Source organism: Protobothrops mucrosquamatus, unplaced genomic scaffold (assembly GCF_001527695.2).
Source record: "Protobothrops mucrosquamatus isolate PMUCROS unplaced genomic scaffold, P.Mucros_1.0 scaffold2232, whole genome shotgun sequence".
In the NCBI taxonomy this organism is placed as follows: domain Eukaryota; kingdom Metazoa; phylum Chordata; class Lepidosauria; order Squamata; family Viperidae; genus Protobothrops; species Protobothrops mucrosquamatus.
The window spans coordinates 126,194-144,975 of NW_015388322.1; the positions used below are offsets into that span (position 1 = coordinate 126,194).

The 18,782-nt window shown below is 40.0% G+C and overlaps 1 protein-coding gene across 1 annotated transcript in view; it reads left to right on the top strand.

Moving 5' to 3' along the window:
• Window positions 1–6,953: 6,953 nt before the first annotated feature.
• Window positions 6,954–18,782, top strand: part of RAB15 (RAB15, member RAS oncogene family) — a 23,563-nt gene continuing 11,734 nt past the window's right edge. The window contains exon 1 of the mRNA XM_015824434.1: window positions 6,954–7,077. Coding sequence (XP_015679920.1) covers window positions 6,954–7,077 — 124 coding nt within the window. The remainder of the gene's footprint in view (window positions 7,078–18,782) is intronic.

The window sequence follows — 18,782 nt, forward strand, 5'->3', positions numbered from 1 at the left end:
TACCCCTGGGTTAGACACAATATAAACTACCTCACTGGGCTGCGTGGCCCGGATCGAAATTCTTCCTTTCTTATGACCTGTACTGTGGGGGGTTTTGCTAGATGAAAAAAGGTATAGATCTACAAATGTAGAATGTTGGATAGGCTTGGTTTCCCGACTAAGCCACATTGGCTTACATCACATAAACCATATTATAGCTTAGCGTGCTTAACTTCACACAGTACGCTAACCTTTATTATATTTCATTTTGGTTTTATGTGCTGAGCAAATCCAGCCAATTATATTTTATTCAATAACCCAGTTAAATCTAATTGAGTATGATGCAAAATGCATATACTTTATGCCAACATAGCATATAACCCATAGTTTATGTGTGTTGTGTGAACCAAGAAAATATTTGTTTATCCATAAAATCGTAGTGAAGCAAATTATGGTTAAGCTGTATTGTATAAATATAAAGTATAAGTCCATTTATTAGCTTGATTAGAAGAGTATTTGTTCCCTTTGCACAGGCTGATTTATATTAGAAGGAAGAAGAAAAACCAAATTACTTAGGATTTAATTGTTGTTTAACATGCTTTTGTTGGCACAGTTATTATGCTCAGTAGATTAGGCCTTCTATAAACATTTAAGCAGGCTGTTTTGTGATACATTTTCTTCCTGGCATAAACAGGTGGCACATGGGAAGAAATCCACTTGTTCCAGTTGTAAAATTCCAGTTTTGTAGCTCTTTAAAGCTCACCTTGTTCCCTGTCTTTAGGCATGATGGGAACAAGGGACGGTTTCATATAGATGGACTTTTTTTTCAGAATAGGGTAACCTTGTTTGATACAGATAAGGAAGCAACAGAGTTCCAGTGATATGTCAAAACTGATAGAAATATAATTTTATCACAGTTATAAGAAATGCATTTTATATGTCTGATTTTACAGGGACTAAAATGTATTGACACTAATATTATCCTTGGTATATTATGATTGCTTCCATCCACCTGGTATTTTCCAGATATGTTGGACTTTAATTCCTGTTATTCCCACACATAAGGGAGGAAAGGAAACATAGTCCAACAAACATAGATTATGCTCATGTATACTATGGCAGATAACTGCTTACCTGTTATCAGGGTGAGCAAGCTTGCTTATTTGTTGAGTTTTAATGTGTATACTGTTCATTTTTTTTGTTTCCCCCCCCAAAAAAAATTTAATCAATAAGAAATACCAGAGAAAGGATGGATGGACAGATGCTGGGGAGTATGGCACTAATAGCATTAAAAACCAACATAAAATACATTTGGAGCTGGAAAGCAATTATGGAAGATCCAAAACACAACACAACAATGTGGGAGTGCTAAATGAACAAGAGAACAAAAGAAAGAGAGAGGGAGAGAGAACAAAAGAACGAGAGAGGGAGAGAGAACAAAAGAACGAGAGAGAAGAAGACAATTCCAGAGAAGCCAAATAAACTATTTTCACTGAAGAAGACATGTGGCAGATGCCAGTCCCAGTCACATTTAGAAATGAAATGTGATCTGGCAACACTATTACAAGACCTAAGGTTTTCACTATAATATTACAGAATAGTGTATTTGCTCATCCTTCAATATTATCTTTGTGCTCAAATGTCATTGCATTTGACATTTGACAAAATTGCTACTTCTTACACAAATCTGACATCAGAGAAACCAGTATCTTATAAGCAGTGAGTAAACATTTCACCTCCCCAGGACACCGACTTTAATGTGCCTAACTTTGAAAAAACAATTACAAAGGTGAGTTTTATCAAGAAATATTTAAACTAAAATTCATCATTTATCAAAGATTAAACAAAGAGAAACATTTATTACATATTGATAATATGTAGATGTGATAGTTTGTACATCTAATTGCTAGTTTTTAGTGACCACTAAACATATTCTCTGTGTGGTATAAAGTGTCCAAGTTGCACTCAACCTCTGATCACTTCATGAATAAATCCAGTTAGTTTTCTTGGCAACTGAACAGAAGAGCTTTACCACAGATGATTTTGGAGACATTTTCACTTTAATTTTAGCTACAGTGCTAATGTTTTAACCTAGCCAAGTACTAGTATCCTAACCAAATGCTAACCAGGCCCAACTCTTTTTGAATTTTTTTTATTTATTATTAAATTTATATGCCATTTATCTTGCTAACCAAAGTGACTTGGGTTTTTTAAATTTTTATCTTCTAAATCCAGAAAAGTCAATAAAATGTTGCCATAGCCACTGATTTCATAATCACACCTATGTAATTTTTTACAACTTTTAATTGGGCAAAATGGTGCCTCAAAGGGCAAAACCTTTTGAACACTGGAACCTCAAAGTGCCTAACTTACAGAATTCATCCAAAAACCAGGGACCCATGAATCCCGTGAAATTGAAATTTGGCAAATTTTGTAAAATGTTTATATAACATAAAATTATCATAAAGCATTTAATGACATAATATAAATGTCATAAAATATTTCCTGTGATCAACTCCAGATGTTTGACTATGCTATACAGTTAAGATGGGCTATTTTCAAGATAGATACAACTCTGAATATCTCCATGAATATTTGAGAACTTTTCAAGTACTGTACATTAGAAGCTTTGCCATTGTTGAAGACATTAAGGAATCTGGTAAGGAACTATCTCTGAAATGACGACCCAAGGGATCAGAGATATGTGGAGTGTGATAATAAATTTGTAAGATGTTATCACATGACTAATTTTTGCTGCAGAAGACTTCATGACTACCTTACTGTGACATATTGATAAGTCGAAATTCTCCTTACCTTATTCAGTATGAAAAAAGTTATACATATCCATCCATTATATGTGAATGGGATATGCAAACCGATCATAGGATGATTTTTATCACATTTAATTTTAACTCTAACATCATTTGGCAAAATTGGATTGGTTTTTCAAAATCCAAATAAGGTATTTTCACCAATGCTAACCTCAGAATTATTAGTGTTTTCATGTATAATTTTAAAATTTATAGGGATTTGGCAATAGATAATACTGAGCCTACAGTTAGATAGTCTACAAACTGAGGAAATTATATAGAAAGTAAATCAGAATTGTGATTTATTTCAGTTTAGTACAGTACATCTTTCCACAAAGATGACGATTTGACTAGGAAATGAGAAGTATTGATATTTGGAAAACAGTGAAAGCTGTTTTAGGGTTTATGTGTGGATTTATTTAGCAGTGTCAGATGGGAGCATTCAGATGTTAAATGTTACTACTATACCCCTTTTCAACAAGTAACTCAAATGATCTTGAATTTCCACATAAGCAAGAAAAAAAAGCTAAATTCAAGTTTCACTGCATCATATCAAATAGATCCTCTTAATACAGGTTGAGATTTCTGGATATCTCAAAGTACAAACATATAATTTTTACCCACTCTGATTCCTCTTTATCAATCTGAGATGTGTCATTCAGAAATAACAAAATAGCCTTGTAAGAACGAGGTGTCTTGTTCAGCAGCCTATGAATCACAATGAACTGGTTCTCTCTACATTTTCTCTGTGCTGATGCAGAAACCATGTTAAATGATGACCCAGAAGATACATAAGGTTAGATACACTGAGCATCTCACAGCATGCTCCTGTTTGTAATGGAAGTGAGATTGCTATCATAGAAATTTACCATAGCAACAACACAAGTTAGTTAGATTTAGAGGAGGAGTATATGTGTGTGTGATTAAGGAGTTTCCTATCCAGAATGGAAGTCCTTACACTGATCCTCTTCTAATTATTTTGATTTACAGTATAAGCATGCTTAGTTATAAATAAGCAACATTTCAAAGGAGTTTATTTCACAATATAATTCCCCAGAATTATACTGTGCAAACTGTAGACCCTAACTGCATACTCAATCATCTATCCTTATTTAAGGATTGCAACAGTGCTTAGTTGTTTGCATTGTACATTGCTAATATGTAGATTTACTTATGTGGCATTTAACTTATAGCTCTTATGCTTATAAAATATATACTGAGAAGCAAAACATCTTCAAGAGAAAAAAACAAAATTCAGTTGCCTTTTGAAAAAAGCTGCCTTTGGAATTTTTGGAAAAAAAAAACACTTTTGGGACTGAGAATTATGGGTCTAATGTTCACCTTGCTCTATGATAAACAGAAAAATGTATTAGATTTGCTAAGTGTTACAGAATCTTAATTTTAAAAAAGTATTAATAAAGGAGAATATTCGTATCTGTGGGACCATTTATTTTTGAAGAAAAATCTCCCTATACCCAAGCAACGTCGTCTGCAGGGACCACAAGGGTTGGTCATCCCCGCCACTACCATTTTCTCTGGAACAACATTCTCCCCAAATTCAAGTTGGCCCCAAACCATTTGGCCTTTCAAAAAATGTTAAAATATGGCTTTTTCAGGGAAGTTTTAGGATCTGCTGTGCTGTTTTCTTCCTGTAAGAAGAGAATTATTTTTATTTGGATTTTATTTTGGTATTTGGGTGAGAAGCAATTTGTTATACTTGTACTCAACTTACAACCATAGTTGTAAGTTGTGCTAAGCAAGACAGTCAAAATTGTGCTAAGCAAGACATTTGTTAAGTTCCTTTCTTGCCATGGTTAGGTGAAGTATTGCAACTGTTAAGTTAGCAATATGGTTAAGAGAATCTGGCTTTCCCATTGACATTGTTTGTCATAAGGTTGCAAAATGTGATCTCATGATGCCAGGACATTGCAAAAGTAATAAATACATGGTAGTTAACAAGTATCTTTTCAATCACTTGGCCACAGGGATGTTGAAATGGTTGTAACTGTGAAAAATGGTCATAAGCCACTTTTTTCAGTGCCATTATAATTTCAAATTGTCATTAAATGAATGGTTGTAAATTGACAACCTGTACTATCTGATTGTATATTCTTTCAATCCTGTTACTAGAATTAAGAATGTAAATTGCTCCACATTTGTTGTAAGGAGAGCAGCATATGCACCTGTTTTTCTAAAGAGGAGAATAAATAAATAAATCTGAAGGGAAGTAATTAAGGCTACTTTCTAGAAAAGGAAAGGCAAAAATCTATGAAATCTCAAGATGGAACTTCCTTAACTACATCACTGAATGCTGTATTATATTGACACCTAAATTTAGTTGCTCTCTACTCTGACAAAATGCCTAAGGAAAGCTTGACATAATAAAACCAGCTAGGTAGTTTTAGGTGCCACCACTTGAGGTCTTATATATAATTCATCGTTAAATATATATTTTTCCTATATTTTATATACTTAGTACATTTACATCCTGCCAGTCTTCCAGAAGCTCAAGACAGCAAGTTTGTCTCTCCCAGTCCTTTTTCCTTTTATACTGTAATTATTTCAAAATAACCAGATGAAGTAGACTGAGAGATATTGGCTAACTTCATATATCACACCAAGTAATAACATGGTTTGACTTTGCCTTAGCATGTTGTGTGAACCCAGCTAATTTTGGTTTATCCAGTCAATCATAGTTAAGCAGGTCATGAACCCAATCAATTTCTCAATCCAACACTTTGCCATTACATCAAGATATAATCCTATAATTGCATGTGCCTAACTATAAAGTTTATGGCCATATATAAAAAACTACAGTTGTTCTAAGGGTGGTTATTACACTATCAGAAACAGCAGAGCGCTAGTGTGCTGCATTATAGTATGTTCCGATAACCAGTTTTAAATCAAGGACAAATCCCCATTGACATTATCTGAAATTAATATGTCAAGAGTATTAATACCAATCCCCAATGTTTTGAACAACTATTCTTCAGCACTTGCTGCGAAGAAAATATAATCGTAACCTATTAAACCGAATTGAGTCTACCGAATGTAAGTTTATATTTCCAACAATGGCCAAGTTAATGAATTTCAAGCAAAGTCTTAGCCTTCTAGCAAAAAAAAAAAACCACACACACACACACACAGCCTCCAAACCCTGCTTAGCACAGTTTTTAAGTACTTGCTTAGCACTTTTCCTTTTTCTAAAAAGTTCCGTTTTGCCCAACAGGCTCCCGTGTTTCTCAACCTTGACAATTTTAAGGCATGTGGACTTCAACTCCCAGAATTCCACAGCCAGCAATGCTGGCTGTGGAATTCTGGGAGTTGAAGTCCACATGCCTTAAAATTGTCAAGGTTGAGAAACACCGGGCTAAACTGTGGTTTGACTACAACTGCATAAGTTGACTGAGATAATGGTGGTCACTACACATAGTACCACTTTTGTCCCCACTCCCCATCCGGCCAGAACTGGTGAAGCTTCTTGTATGAGAAGCGAAACGTCTTCTTCTTCCTCAAAGGGAAAAAAAAAATATTTAGCCCCATTGCCTTTTGAAAATAGCACCTTTCTAATACATCCACCGTTACCCTTCCTCGCCATTCTCCGGCAATTTGAGGCAGCCGGCAGCATAAAACTCCGCCCCGTTGAACGTTCAAAGCCTCCGCCTCCCTTCGTTCCCCGCCTTTTTCGCCGGTCGTCAGCACGCGGGGCAAATAGCCGGATCTCGAAGCCGGGGGCGCGGGAGGGGGGGGCGCGTCTCGGTTCCGCGCGCCCGAAGAGCTCCCTGCGTGGGTTCTTGTGTCACCCACCCCCCCCACTCTCCAATAGGAGCAGCAATTGCTGTAGCGCTTTCCACTCCTCCCTGCCAGCCGCGCTTGGAGGAGAGGCGATTTTTCTGCCGGCGGCGCCTCCAATTCCCCCCCCCCCATTCTTTGGATTTCCTCCTTAGCGGATCGAAGTGATCGAAGAGGCGCTATTGCTCGCGTTCTCTCGCCTCCTCTCTTCCCCCCTCCCCCTTCCTGCAGCGCCAGCTTTCCCGCCTGCCCGTTCGCCTCTGGGGCTTACCGCCACCCCAGACCAAGAGACGCCGGGAGCGGAAGGCGTTCGGGCTGGGATGGCAGCCGGCGCAGCGCGGGGCTGAAGCCCGACCGGCCCCCCCCCCCGCCATGGCCAAGCAATACGACGTGCTCTTTCGCCTGCTGCTCATCGGGGACTCCGGCGTGGGCAAGACCTGCTTGTTGTGCCGCTTCACTGACAACGAGTTCCACCCTTCGCACATCTCTACCATCGGTACTGGGCGAGATGGGGGGGGGGGAAGGAAAGGAGGAGGGATCCGGGCTGGACGGGACTCGGTAGCTTCTCCGCCACCTCCGTCCATCTGGAACAGCAGACAAAGGCATCCGGAGGGCTGAGCGGGAAGGAGCCTGGGCCGCTTATTCGCCGTGCAATATGCCTTTCCTAGGGACAGGCGATGGTTGAGGCTTGACCGCTGCTCTTCTAGGGATCTCATGAGGGGCGGGCGGGGGGCATCGAACGTCAAGACACTGCGCCCTTTGTCGAGGGTTAACCCGCGAGTGTATCCGCACCGCCGCTTCTAATAAATCCGGAACCGGGAAGGGGGAGACTTCAAACCTGGGAATCCGGCTCCCGAGGTAGAGCCGCCCGCCACTTTTAGGAGAGGGAAGAAAAACCCCCGTTCCCCAATCCTTTCCCACGTGCCTGAGGTTCCGATTACCTGTTCGATGCTGCCTCCGTGCCGGGCCTGCTATAAGGGGTGCTTTCAATGGCAGGGAGTCAGTTTTTAGTCAATTCGGCGTCCTGGATCTTGAGTTACGGGCGGCTGCTGGTACTGCTGCTCTTGGGTGCAGTGATGCCAGCTCACCTCTAAGGTGAAAAATAAACGCGACGTCAGTCTTGTAAAAAGCATGAGGAAGGCATACATCCATGAGTCAGATGTGGAAGGCGGCGGTGGTGGTGGTGGGGAGAGAAACCAAGCAACAGAAAATAGCTCTTTGCTTATTGACTTTCAACTGGGATGGTTATGTTAAAAGGGGGAAAGAAGTCCCCCCCCACTTTCAAGTGTTTTGGGGTGGTTCTTCTGAAAAGACTGAATTGAATCCTTAGCTGGGGGGGCAGCCCCTCCTCTGTTGAAGACTGCATTTCCCCAGGGCTGTTTTGCTGGGGGTGACATATATGAACCAAAGAGGAAGGAAAATGGATCTGGGGGAGAGCTACAAGTGATGGTATTTTCTGTCTTTCTGATAGCCTTCTTTTTTCTGTCTGAAGCAGAAGAGTTCCTGGAAAGGGACAGATAGCTCCTGTCAAGAGGTCTGAGTGCTGCTGGTTGGCCTGTCATGGGGGTTGTTGAAAGAGCTCACAGACATATCAGTAGAAATCACTGGAAATTGTGAGGAATAATGATTTTGGTTGATTAGCAGTCATTGGAAGTCCGCTAGTAGAAGCTGGTTTGGCACATGAGACCCCTGTGCTTCATCTCTTCTCAACATGATAACCTAGTGGCAGAGGTATGAAGTAATAGAAGAGTTTACTGGCAATCACAGCTAAAGATTAACAGTGATTATACTGTTCCGGGTAAAACCTTCAGTCACTGGATCATTCATTTAGATCAGCATTCCCCAACCTTTCCAGTTTGGTGGACCAGTGAGGTGGGGGGGGGGAGAGGGAATGGTTCTGTGCAAATGCCATGAGTGTGCACGAACACCTACATTTGCGCAAGCGGCAGGCACATGCACCTGCCACTTGTGCAAATGAAGGTTTGCACACGTGCATTCACCACTTGCGCAGCCCAGTTCCGAACTGGGTACCGGGCTGCTGCCTGGGGGTTGGAGACCCCTGATCTAGATAGTTCTGGTTTGTGAGATTTGTAATGGAGCTTTGGACCAAAGGAAGTCAAGGAACTTCCTTTGGATACATCTTTTATTTGTTCATAAGTGCTAGATGTAGGCAACCAATAACCTCAAAAGCCATGGACATGTGTTTCCTGGCTGCATAGTTAGCAGGAATTGTGAGAGCTTCTGTGATTAAACATTTGAAAGGAACCTGAATCTTATATCTGGCATGTTCAGGGCATAGCAGAATACAGTCAAGGTTTTCTATTGCCAACAGGCTCAGCATTACAATCTGTCATTTGGTAAGGGACAGAGAAGTTAAAGACTGTAGTGTGGGTGGTGAGAGACAAGGAATGGTTGTTATAATCCTTAGTATTCAGCTTAAATACATACCTCCAAGCAAAATACAGCAGCATTTTTGTCACTCTTTTCTTGTATCAAGAAAAGTCAACTTAACTACCGTACTTTAAAATCCAAACTCTTCCTCACATTGTTACAACCGGATGCTAAAAGAGATATGGTGGGAACTCAGTTTTTAAAAGACAGATTCCCTTTTCAGTTCTATTTAAAGTGTATTGCAAGAATCAGCTAATACAGTGGTTCCCAACCTGTGGTCCGTGGACTCCTGAGTGGCCACAATGTTGTCACAGGAGGTCTGCAAAGGCTTTAAGAAATGTTATGATTTAAATCTTGAGTTAAGTTTTCGGGATCTGTGGTCATGATCCGTGGCCACAAAAGATATTTAAAGGGTCCATGGTGAAGGTTGAGAACCATTGAGCTAATGGATAAGCAAGCCATGTCTCAACATGATATGTGCACTGAATATGTTTTTATTATAACTAAAAAGACAGAGATTTGTGGAGGTATTAAAGTCACTAAGGAATGTCCTGAAAGTGATGGCATATTGGTTACTGTTTCCTTGATAAAGCCTTAAGCTAAATAGGGGAATACTTCTGTATTTAACTTTCTGGACAATAAGAATGTATACATTCCAATTATCAATTATTGTAAGAAATGTAACCATAGCATAGGATGAGATGAAATTCTCCTTTCTATTTCTTTACAATACATTTGAAGCATAGAAAACTAAAGTCTGTAATTCAAACAACAGAGTTAGAAGGTATAATATGCCCAGAGTAAAATTCTGCACTTGGGTAAGAAAACCAAATGCATGGTATAAGATAAGTAGTACTTGGCTTGTGTCTTCATGAAAACTCTTTATGGACCCGTAGGACCATCTGGATGTCTACTTCGTAGCCGATCGTTATAGGACGTCGAAAGTTTCTGGGTCATAACGTAGTGTCTTTATGACCATATTATTAAATATTATTAAGGTGATATAACAGGACTAGTATAGAATAGACCTTATGATACAGGTCAAAACCATCGGAAGTATGTTTATCTATGGAGGAACTAGCAGGAAGTACAAAGAAAAGTGACAAGGATTAGGAGGAGTTTTGATGATAGACACGATGAAGAATGATGAAGCCTAGACTAGTGTAAAGAAAAGAAAGAAAACGTTAGCAGTCTTCCCATACCTGAAGAACTGTCACAGGGAAGATCCTGTAGATTTGTTCTTTTTTATGCCTGAAAATAAGACAAGGACCAATGAATGAGAGCTTTCAAAAGAGATCCAAACTCAAATGAGATGCTTCCTGACCACAAGACCACTGTCTTCTAGGGTTGGGGAGCTCCATCATTGGAGATTTTTCAGGCAAAGATTAGACACCGTTTGTTAGATATATTTCCTGATGGATGTTGGACTAGAACAGGGCTTTTCAACCTTTTCACCCATTGTACCACTTTTAGGATATGGCAACATCTGAGTACCACCAGTCGCCTAGCAAGGTGTCAAAAACTTGATGACCAAAAAAAAAAGGAAAAAAGTGATAAAGTACAGATAGTCCTCAACTTACAACAGTTCACTTAGTGACTGTTTGAAGTTACAATGGCACTGAAAAAAGTGCCCCCCAAGCCACAGCCGAGCAAGACACCTGCCTGCCCGCCCGGTGGTGCTCTTCCTCCTGTCCGAGGTTTTCATTGTTGTGAGCATTTCTGTTGAGGATTGGCAGTGGGGGTGGGGTGGGGGATATTTGGTTTTTATTCCCCCCGTCTGCTGGGTGGTTGCAGCAGGTTTTGGTCACTTCACATGACCCTGGGACACTGTGACCGTCATAAATATGAATCAGTTGCCAAGTATCTGAATGTAAATCACAAGACCTTGGAGATGCTGCAACATTCCAGCTGATCGGCACTTCTGGGCTCAGCAGAAGCGCCAGGATCAGTGCTGCTTTCCAGCTGATTGGTGCTTCTTCAGGGCTCAGCAGAAACACCAGGATTAGCACCGAGCTCCAGCTGGAGCCTGGCGCTGATCCTGGCGCTTCCGCTCAGCCCTGCAGCTCCAGCCATCTCTCGCTCAGGCTTGTGCGGTGCTGCCACCGGTTCAGCTCATTCCCCTCCCCCACTATCACTTTTCTAGGATGGTTGCGTACCACCTGCCAGGTGCCAATGTACCACAGGTGGTACCCGTACCACTGGTTGAAAAGCCCTGCTCTAGGCACTAGGTCAGGATTTCCACAGCAATCTTGGCTGTGATGATGTATCAGTGTCATTCAGTATCATCAGGATATTAATGATACTTCATCCAAGAGTAAGGAGGCACCAGGACTTTCTCAATAACTTTATACAAATGTGGAATAGTATGGATAGGGCAACCATTAGATCAGACATGTCAAACTTGCGACATCATGTGACATCGCACAACGTATCGGGACAGTTTTGCCATTGCCTGCAATGGGGTGGGTGCGGCTTTCACGTGACACGTCTGGCCCGCGGGCCGGCAGTTTGACACCCCTGCATTAGATCATCATTCTTCCTCTCTACACACTGAAACCACTCAATAAAGAAAGACTGATGCCACCACTGAACAATTCCTCCAATCCTCACAGAAGCATCAGGACGATACTATAATTTATGATAAGAGGTATCGCAGAGAGGTAGATGCCCTCCATCCCATCTTTCAGGATCTTTCAGGATGACCGGTGCTGTTTCCATCCTAGACTTGGGCTTAAAATTCAATAGAGAATAATCCAGAAATCCATTTCCTCCAAAACCCTCTAAAACTGAAACGGTACCAGGTTCTCCAATTCCCCCCCCCCCCCAAAAAAAAGATAGGTTGGAGATTTGTCTAAGCTGGCTAAATTGAGAAAAAGGAAAATCAGGTCTTTGAAGGGCTGATTGATGGCTAATATCCCAGTCCAGGTAACTCTCTCAATTGCACAAATCTGCCAGACAGAATATGAATCTGGTTGGTAGGTGATGGAGCCACAGAAGTACATTCTGTTTTTCCGGTCCAGCTAGGGCTCCTGGTGTGGGCAGAATCTCTTTTCCGTTCACCCCATTGTGTATTGTGGGGGGGAGGGTGTCCAACTTTCCTGCCTTGTGTTTTTCACTTAAGAAATATCCTTTAGTCTCTTTCTCTTGTCTTATGGCACAGAAACAGATCAACAACACAAGCTTCTTGGTAGATCAACCAATTAAAGTGGGAGAGAAAAACAACAACCTCAGATACCAGTGGCCTCCTGAATGTCCCTCTGCTCTTCTATGTCTATATTTGAGCACCTTCTCTATTTATTTTCTTCCTTTGCTGGCCTGCACTCACCAAACCTCTCACAGCAGATTGACATAGAAGCCTTTCAGCCTTTCATAGATCAATTCATCAAGCCCAATCTCTTACTATTGATTTTCCATGAAGCAACTCCATAATGGTGTCTACAGTTTCAAGATCTCACACTAGATGAGGTCATGGCAATGCTGGAACTCTTTCTCTCTTCACTTGTATTTTCAGTTTTCTGACACCATCGCACAGGCCAGTTCTTCCATCCATTTTCTCTTCTCCCTTCCCTTCCCTTTGCTTCCTTCAAATGCTTTTATCTGGTGCTACCTCATTCTTCTCCAACTATTTACTGGGCCACATTTTTGTGGTCATGATCCCCCTTAGCTCCTTACTTTATCTACTATCCTTCACCCCTTACATCATCTACCACCCATCCACTATCAACTGATGTGAAACCGAGCCCTATCAGATGCAAAATCAATCCCTCTTACCCATACACACACTCATCTTAATGGTGTCATCCAGAGTCCTCAGTATATTCCACTCCCACCATCAGAAGTATCTATTTCTACCATAACTTATTTCTATTTCCTTTAGACATAATCTAGAATTGCAATGAAAGAAGTATGAATTTAGAGAATAAAGTCACTATCTACTAATGACATACAAAAAGTTTTCATAATCAAAGGCCACATTTTGTCTTGAATTTGAGATAGGTTACAAAAACTTAGCTGGTAGGCTAGGACAAAAACTACATTTGATAGAATTAGATTTGCATTATAAACATTTTTGGAAATTTCCTCATTCATGAGGCATATGTGACTCTGGCCTAATGACTTTTTTGGAAAAAAATATATGCTAGAATTATATTTAAGATAATCTTGAATGTATTTTTCATTGTGCTTATTTTCAAAAATGATACTACTAAAAAGAAAACACAATTCATAGGCAGCTAATGGTTATGATGGCCGCTTTCAGGGGCAGCAACTGTGTTTACACAACAGGCAGGACTGGAACCACTAAGGCAAATCTCACAAGAAATTTAAAGTAAACTCACAAGAACTTAATAGACAACCTGTGACCCGTTGGGTCATCCTTTCATAGGTATTTTCTTATCAGTTTCCTCAATGACTTCAACAGTTGGCAGGGATTCTAATGTACTGCCTTCACTGGAAAAGTTGGAGTACAAATAGAGAGGTACCTGCCTTGAAACTAGCCTATGTTGAACTGTATAGCACAGTTAAGTATTAGCACAGCAAATGTTTTATGCCATTTTGTATTATGTCATAAATTGTTTTGTGATAATTTTTATGTCATAAAATGTAAATTCCATAGGAGTTCATGGTTCCCGGATTTTGGACACATTCTGAAAGTAAGCCCATTTGGGGTACCCTGGTTCAAAATGTTTTGCCTCATGATGTGCCATTTGACCTACTTAAAGTTTACAGGGAACCAAGTTCTAGATACTTAGTTCCAGGGAAAGCAGGAAGTGATAGACTATAGGTTATTATAAGATTAAAGCAGCCTATTCATAATTCATTTTAAGCTATTTAATGAAAGTTCATTTAATTATTTCTTTTAACATTAACAAAGTCACCCTGCTGTTCAATGTCTTTCCCACATTATACCTGGTCACATTTGGAAAGAGAGGGGGGGGGGGAGAAAAACTAATTCCCAGACCAAGAAAAGATTTGATGATGGCAGCAAAAACAATAGATCCTTTAGCATTTATCCCTAGATTCATCGGGATTTTTTCTTCATTCTGAAGAGAGAAAAAAATAAGAAAGACTCCCACAATCATGAGGGTATATCACAAACTGCATTTGTGGAGAAGAAAATTGATATGAATTATGTGTTAATCTTATATTTAAAAAGGCAGTTTTGTTTGGTCATGCCAATCATAAATCAGAAAATTTTGCAATGGTGGCTTAGTTACCTGTTCTCTTATCTTGCTTATAAATAATTATGGCAATTTCTTACTTAATTGTACTGTAAGATATTTTTCCCCCTAGTGCTGCATAGAAATAATCATATTTTGTACAATCTTTGCCATGGTAGATGTCATTCTAAATTCACCAAGGATTTTTCTAAACTGCTGTTGTAAATTTTTATAGCAATAGCAGTAATAAATGTGTCATTTCCCCTAATGATAGACTGTAGTCTGCAAAAAAAATGATACCATAATAATTGCCTTTAAACTGCCCTAAAGCATTCTGATATGTGTGAAGCCTTGACTCATTCATTATTCTTTCTTTTTTAAAAGCTATTTAACCAGGATAGAAAAATGTACTTTGATACTGCTTTTGTAGGCTTGCAACAAAATAAACTCTTGCCAGATTGTTCATAATGTTATCCACATTTTTTCTTACATTGAGAATCTCTCCATGTCATACCTTCCTAATGCTGATGACCTCTAAGTGAGGTGATAATGTGCTCCATATCTCCCATAGTGCAGCGGTCCCCAACTTTTCCAGCTTTGTGGACCAGCTGGGGTGGATAGAGAGGGGATGGTCACCTGTACACAGGTCCATTTGAATGACCAGCAGGCAAACACGCCTGCCATTTGCACAAATGGAGCTGCACACACGCATGCACTCACCTGCCATTTCCAGGGTCCTGTTCTGAACAGGCCGTAGCCTGGAGGTTGGGGACTCCTGCCATAATGAAGCTAGAATAGTCCAGTATAATTGGATCAGCATTACAAGAGTTGAAGCTCAGTCCATTTGCAGGGCTCCAGCTTGGGAATGGGCATCTCTATTGGAAAAAAAACCCGATATATACAGGGGGTTTTTTCAATTAAAAAAGCAGAGAAGATTATTGCCTGGCTAGACTTTCAGGCCCCACTTTTCTATTTTCTTGAGTTGCTGAGATGGAAGATTAGCAGGATCACAAGGGGTAAAATTACAGGCGTGTTGCCCGTCTTGAAAAGCCTGTCTGCTCCAGGGACTGGTTAGAACGTAAAACTGATCAAAGATGACTTTGGCCAGTTTTGCAATAAAAACTTTCCATTCTTGCCAATACAATGTCTTCCACAATGAGCCATTTACAAAATGGTCTTGTTCTCCCACTCAGTGATATAAGACCAGAATCCTCACTTGTACCCTGATAATGAAAATATCATTTGGGCAACTATGGGAAGTTTGCAAAATAAGAGTTTTGGAGTACACTGTTCCTAGTGATTCCAATGCAATTTGTGGGTCACCATCAAAGACCAGTATGATCTTCTAAGACAAGGGTCTTCAAACTTGGCCTTTTTATGACTTGTGGACTTCAACTCCCAGAATTCCTCAGCCAGCATGCCAGTCCTAAGACAATATACTTAATCTTCAATCAGAAAATTCTTCTGAAGAATGTAATTATTGGCGTCTGGTGCTCTCTGAGAACCACAGTTCAACCTAAGCTCCAAATATTCTTTTCTAATGTTGCTGTTATTTAGCCTAATCAACCAAACTAGTCATCTTATAGTAAATTGAATTCTATTGCTTCTTTCTGTTCAGTGCCTCGTTATCACAAGTTAAAATGGTAGGTAGATTCTTTGGATGTTTTTATTGATTTGTTGTTTTTCATTGTTATGGAAAATCTAGACAGCATACTAAAAAGCAGAGACATCACCCTGCCAACAAAAGTACGTATAGTCATGGTTTTCCCAGTTGCAATGTATGGCTGTGAAAGTTGGACCATAAGAAAGGCTGAGCACAAAAGAATTGATGCTGGAGAAGACTCCTGCAAGTCCCCTGGACTGCAAGGCGATCAAACCGGTCAGTCCTAGAGGAGATCAACCCCGACTGCTCTTTAGAAGGCCAGATCCTGAAGTTGAAACTCAAATACTTTGGCCACCTAATGAGAAGGAAGGACTCACTGGAGAAGAGCCTAATGCTGGGAAAGATTGAGGGCAATAGAAGAAGGGGACGACAGAGAATGAGGTGGCTGGATGGAATCACTGAAGCAGTAGGCGTGAGCTTAAATGGACTCCAGAAGATGGTGGAGGACAGGAAGGCCTGGAGGAATGTTTTCCATGGGGTCGCGATGAGTCGGACACGACTTCGCAACTAACAACAACAACAAACGTTTTAGAATTGTAAGCCACTCAGAGTCATGTGGCTGAGATGGGTGGCTAAATAAATAAATAATAGATACCAGAAATGACTTCACCCAAGTGACGCTATCAGTCCATCTACCTTAATGTTGCAAAGGCTTCCAAAGATTTTACCACTTTGACTGGACGTTGATTGGATGATTAAACCTGGCAAAGCACTTGTGAACCTGTGTCCTTCTCTACAGAATGTTAAAGTCTTGCTGCAAATTCTATACAATTTCTTATGCTACAACTAGCATGAAGACCATTTAGCGGGTTACAAATGAAGTTCCTTTCCTTCAGGATCCCCTACACTTCTACATTTTGCACTATCAAGCAAAAGAAGATACAGGCCTCAAGGAGACTTTGGCAACATGCCTGAAATAGCAACCCAGATGTTCTTTCTCTACCTGTAAGGCAGTTTTGAGCACTCCATAAAGGTTTATTTAGAATTTATCTTTTCCTGGGTAACTTTAAAATCTGCCTGCCAGGTAAAAATTCAGTAGGGGAGATTTGTATCCTGCTGGTTTATATGTTTAACGATTTAGAGTCAGAGAAGGAGCACCAATTGAATTTCTGCACTATCCATTATTATTTTTTCCATAATACATGTTTGTATTTGTGACTAGCCCCTTTAGGAGAATGTTAAGACACTTAACATTTTTATGCCTTTCTGTTACTTGTGAGACCTAGGTTCTTTGACTGAGATTGATAGGATCAATGCCAAATAAGCCCTGAAATGTAACATAGGGTTCAGTCTTGTAACATCAGATATTACTTACGAGAATTTCATCTTTAGTTGGCTGAAATGAATTGTTGGCTCTGCTGCTGAGATGTTACGGAATGCTCACAGATAAGAAGACCAAGAATAGATTGGTCAGTGTGTTGTAACTAGGAAGAATTTTAAAAGAAAAAGGATAGATTGCACCATCACAATGTTGATTTAGATTGCATGACAGTGTAAATACAGCATGGGGTTAGTTTTGTGTACAAGTAGGCTCATGCTGTATTTACACTCAGACATACAATCTAAGTCAACATTGTGGTGATGCAATCTATCCTTTTTCTTTTAAAATTCTTCCTAGTTACAACACATTGACCAATCTGTTCTTGGTGTGGTTTCTGAAAAGAAAACAGATATAGAGAATAATACTAATCGTACTGGAATGTCTTACAGAACAGAAAATATGGTGAATTATCCAAGTCACTCTTGGTTTATTGTTTGTATATTCCTTTTAATTATTAAGACATCAGTCAGCTTCATTTGTAAATGCAGTGTAATATCTTTTTCCATATCATTCTTGTAATCTGTCATTTTAAAATTCACACAAAAAAAATTATGTTACCAAGGATTGATGGAAACTCAGCTGGTGTAGTGAAACTTGCCATTATATAAAAAAGAAAAACCCATAACAAGCAATTTCCAGAAGTGATTAAGAAAGGAAGCATGTAAATCCAGTGTCCTTTTAAAGGTGCCAGCTGTAGTTTGAGCAAAGATGATGATCCCTCAGATCCCAGAGTCTAACCCACTGAAGACTTATATCTTACAAGTCTACTCATGGGGAATTACTGCATGAGCACTTGTGGATGATCCCGAGGTCTCTCCTTGTCCAGAGAGGAATTCTGAGAAGCCCATTCATTTGCTGGCTCTCTGTTCCACCATGGTCACCAGCTCAGCAAAGTCATTTTCAGATCACTATTGCTTCCCTAGAAGTCCCCATAAATGTAATGGAATGTGCACCTGGAGAAGGAGACGAGAGGAATGTTGACAGAAGCACCCTTGTTTCTTCCAGAGGAGGCAATATATTCCAGATAGAAGCACAGTCCTCAGCTGGATTGGGGAGGGAGTTCAAGATAACCACACCCAATCTCTCGGGGTATATTTATTAGCTTTAAAGTCTGGCAAGATTCTGTCTACAGGTAGTCCTTGACTTACGACCTCAGTTGAGCCCAAAATTTCCATTGCTAAGCCAGTCAATTGTTAAGGGAGTTTTGCCCCACTTTACAACCTTTCTTGCCACAGTTGTTAAGTGAAGTACTATAGTTGTTAAGTTAGTAATATGGTTGTTAAGTGAATCTGGCTTCTCCATTGACTTTGCTTGTCAGAAGGTCAAAAAAGATGATCATATAATTAACGGAGAAACTACTAAAAACTTCCAAATTCAAAAAGGTACAAGGCAAGGTTGCCCACTATCTCCACTACTGTTTATATTATCCCTGGAGGTACTAAATAGAATAATTCGGAAGGATGAGTACATTAAAGGTTTAGAGATTAAGAGAGAAATTTTTAAATTGCAAGCTTTTGCCGACGATCTTGTTTTTATACTCGAAGAACCTTTACAATCAGGGATAAGGCTAATGGAAGTACTGGGGGAATATGGTGAAATGGCAGGCCTAAGGATAAATAAGGAAAAAACCAAAATGCTTCTGAAGAATATGATAAGATCACAGAAAA